This window comes from Eimeria mitis, genomic scaffold, assembly GCF_000499745.2.
Source record: "Eimeria mitis Houghton genomic scaffold, Emh_scaff952, whole genome shotgun sequence".
Taxonomy (NCBI): domain Eukaryota; phylum Apicomplexa; class Conoidasida; order Eucoccidiorida; family Eimeriidae; genus Eimeria; species Eimeria mitis.
Window position 1 is genome coordinate 6,758 of NW_013577031.1, and position 492 is coordinate 7,249.

Consider the following 492-nt stretch of genomic DNA (forward strand, 5'->3'; position numbering starts at 1 on the left):
CAGAAAGGAGACATGTTGAGGCAGAGAGAAAGGAGACAGGTTAAAGGAGAGGTAAATGGAGACAGATAAAAAGAGAGACAAAACGGAGACAAAAAGGAGACAAAACGGAGACAAAAGGAGACAAAAGGGAGACAAAAAGGAGACAAAAGGAGACAAAAAGGAGACAAATAAAAGGAGACAAAAAGGAGACGAAGAAAAGGAGACAAATAAACGGAAACAAAAAGGAGACAAATAAAAGGAGACAAATAAAAGGAGACAGATAAAGGAAACAAATAAAAAGGGACAAACAAAAGGAGACAAATAAGAGGAAACAAAAAGGAGACAAATAAAAGGAGACAAATAAAAGGAGACAAACCTGAAGGTAAGAGTCGACGAGTTGCTGCTGCTGCTGCTGCGTCTCCCCCATAGAGGCAGCCAGACCGCCGAAAGAAGAAAACAATACACCGCCTGCATTGTATACAACACAAAGGAGACAGGTGTTTGTATATATAT

General features: G+C 39.8%; 1 protein-coding gene across 1 annotated transcript in view; it reads right to left on the minus strand.

Annotated features, from left to right (window-relative positions):
* EMH_0026000 (uncharacterized protein) overlaps nt 1-492 on the minus strand; it is a gene marked incomplete at both ends in the record, with an annotated part of 12,320 nt that overhangs the window by 6,459 nt on the left and 5,369 nt on the right. The window contains one exon of the mRNA XM_013502555.1: nt 356-447. Coding sequence (XP_013358009.1) covers nt 356-447 — 92 coding nt within the window. The remainder of the gene's footprint in view (nt 1-355; nt 448-492) is intronic.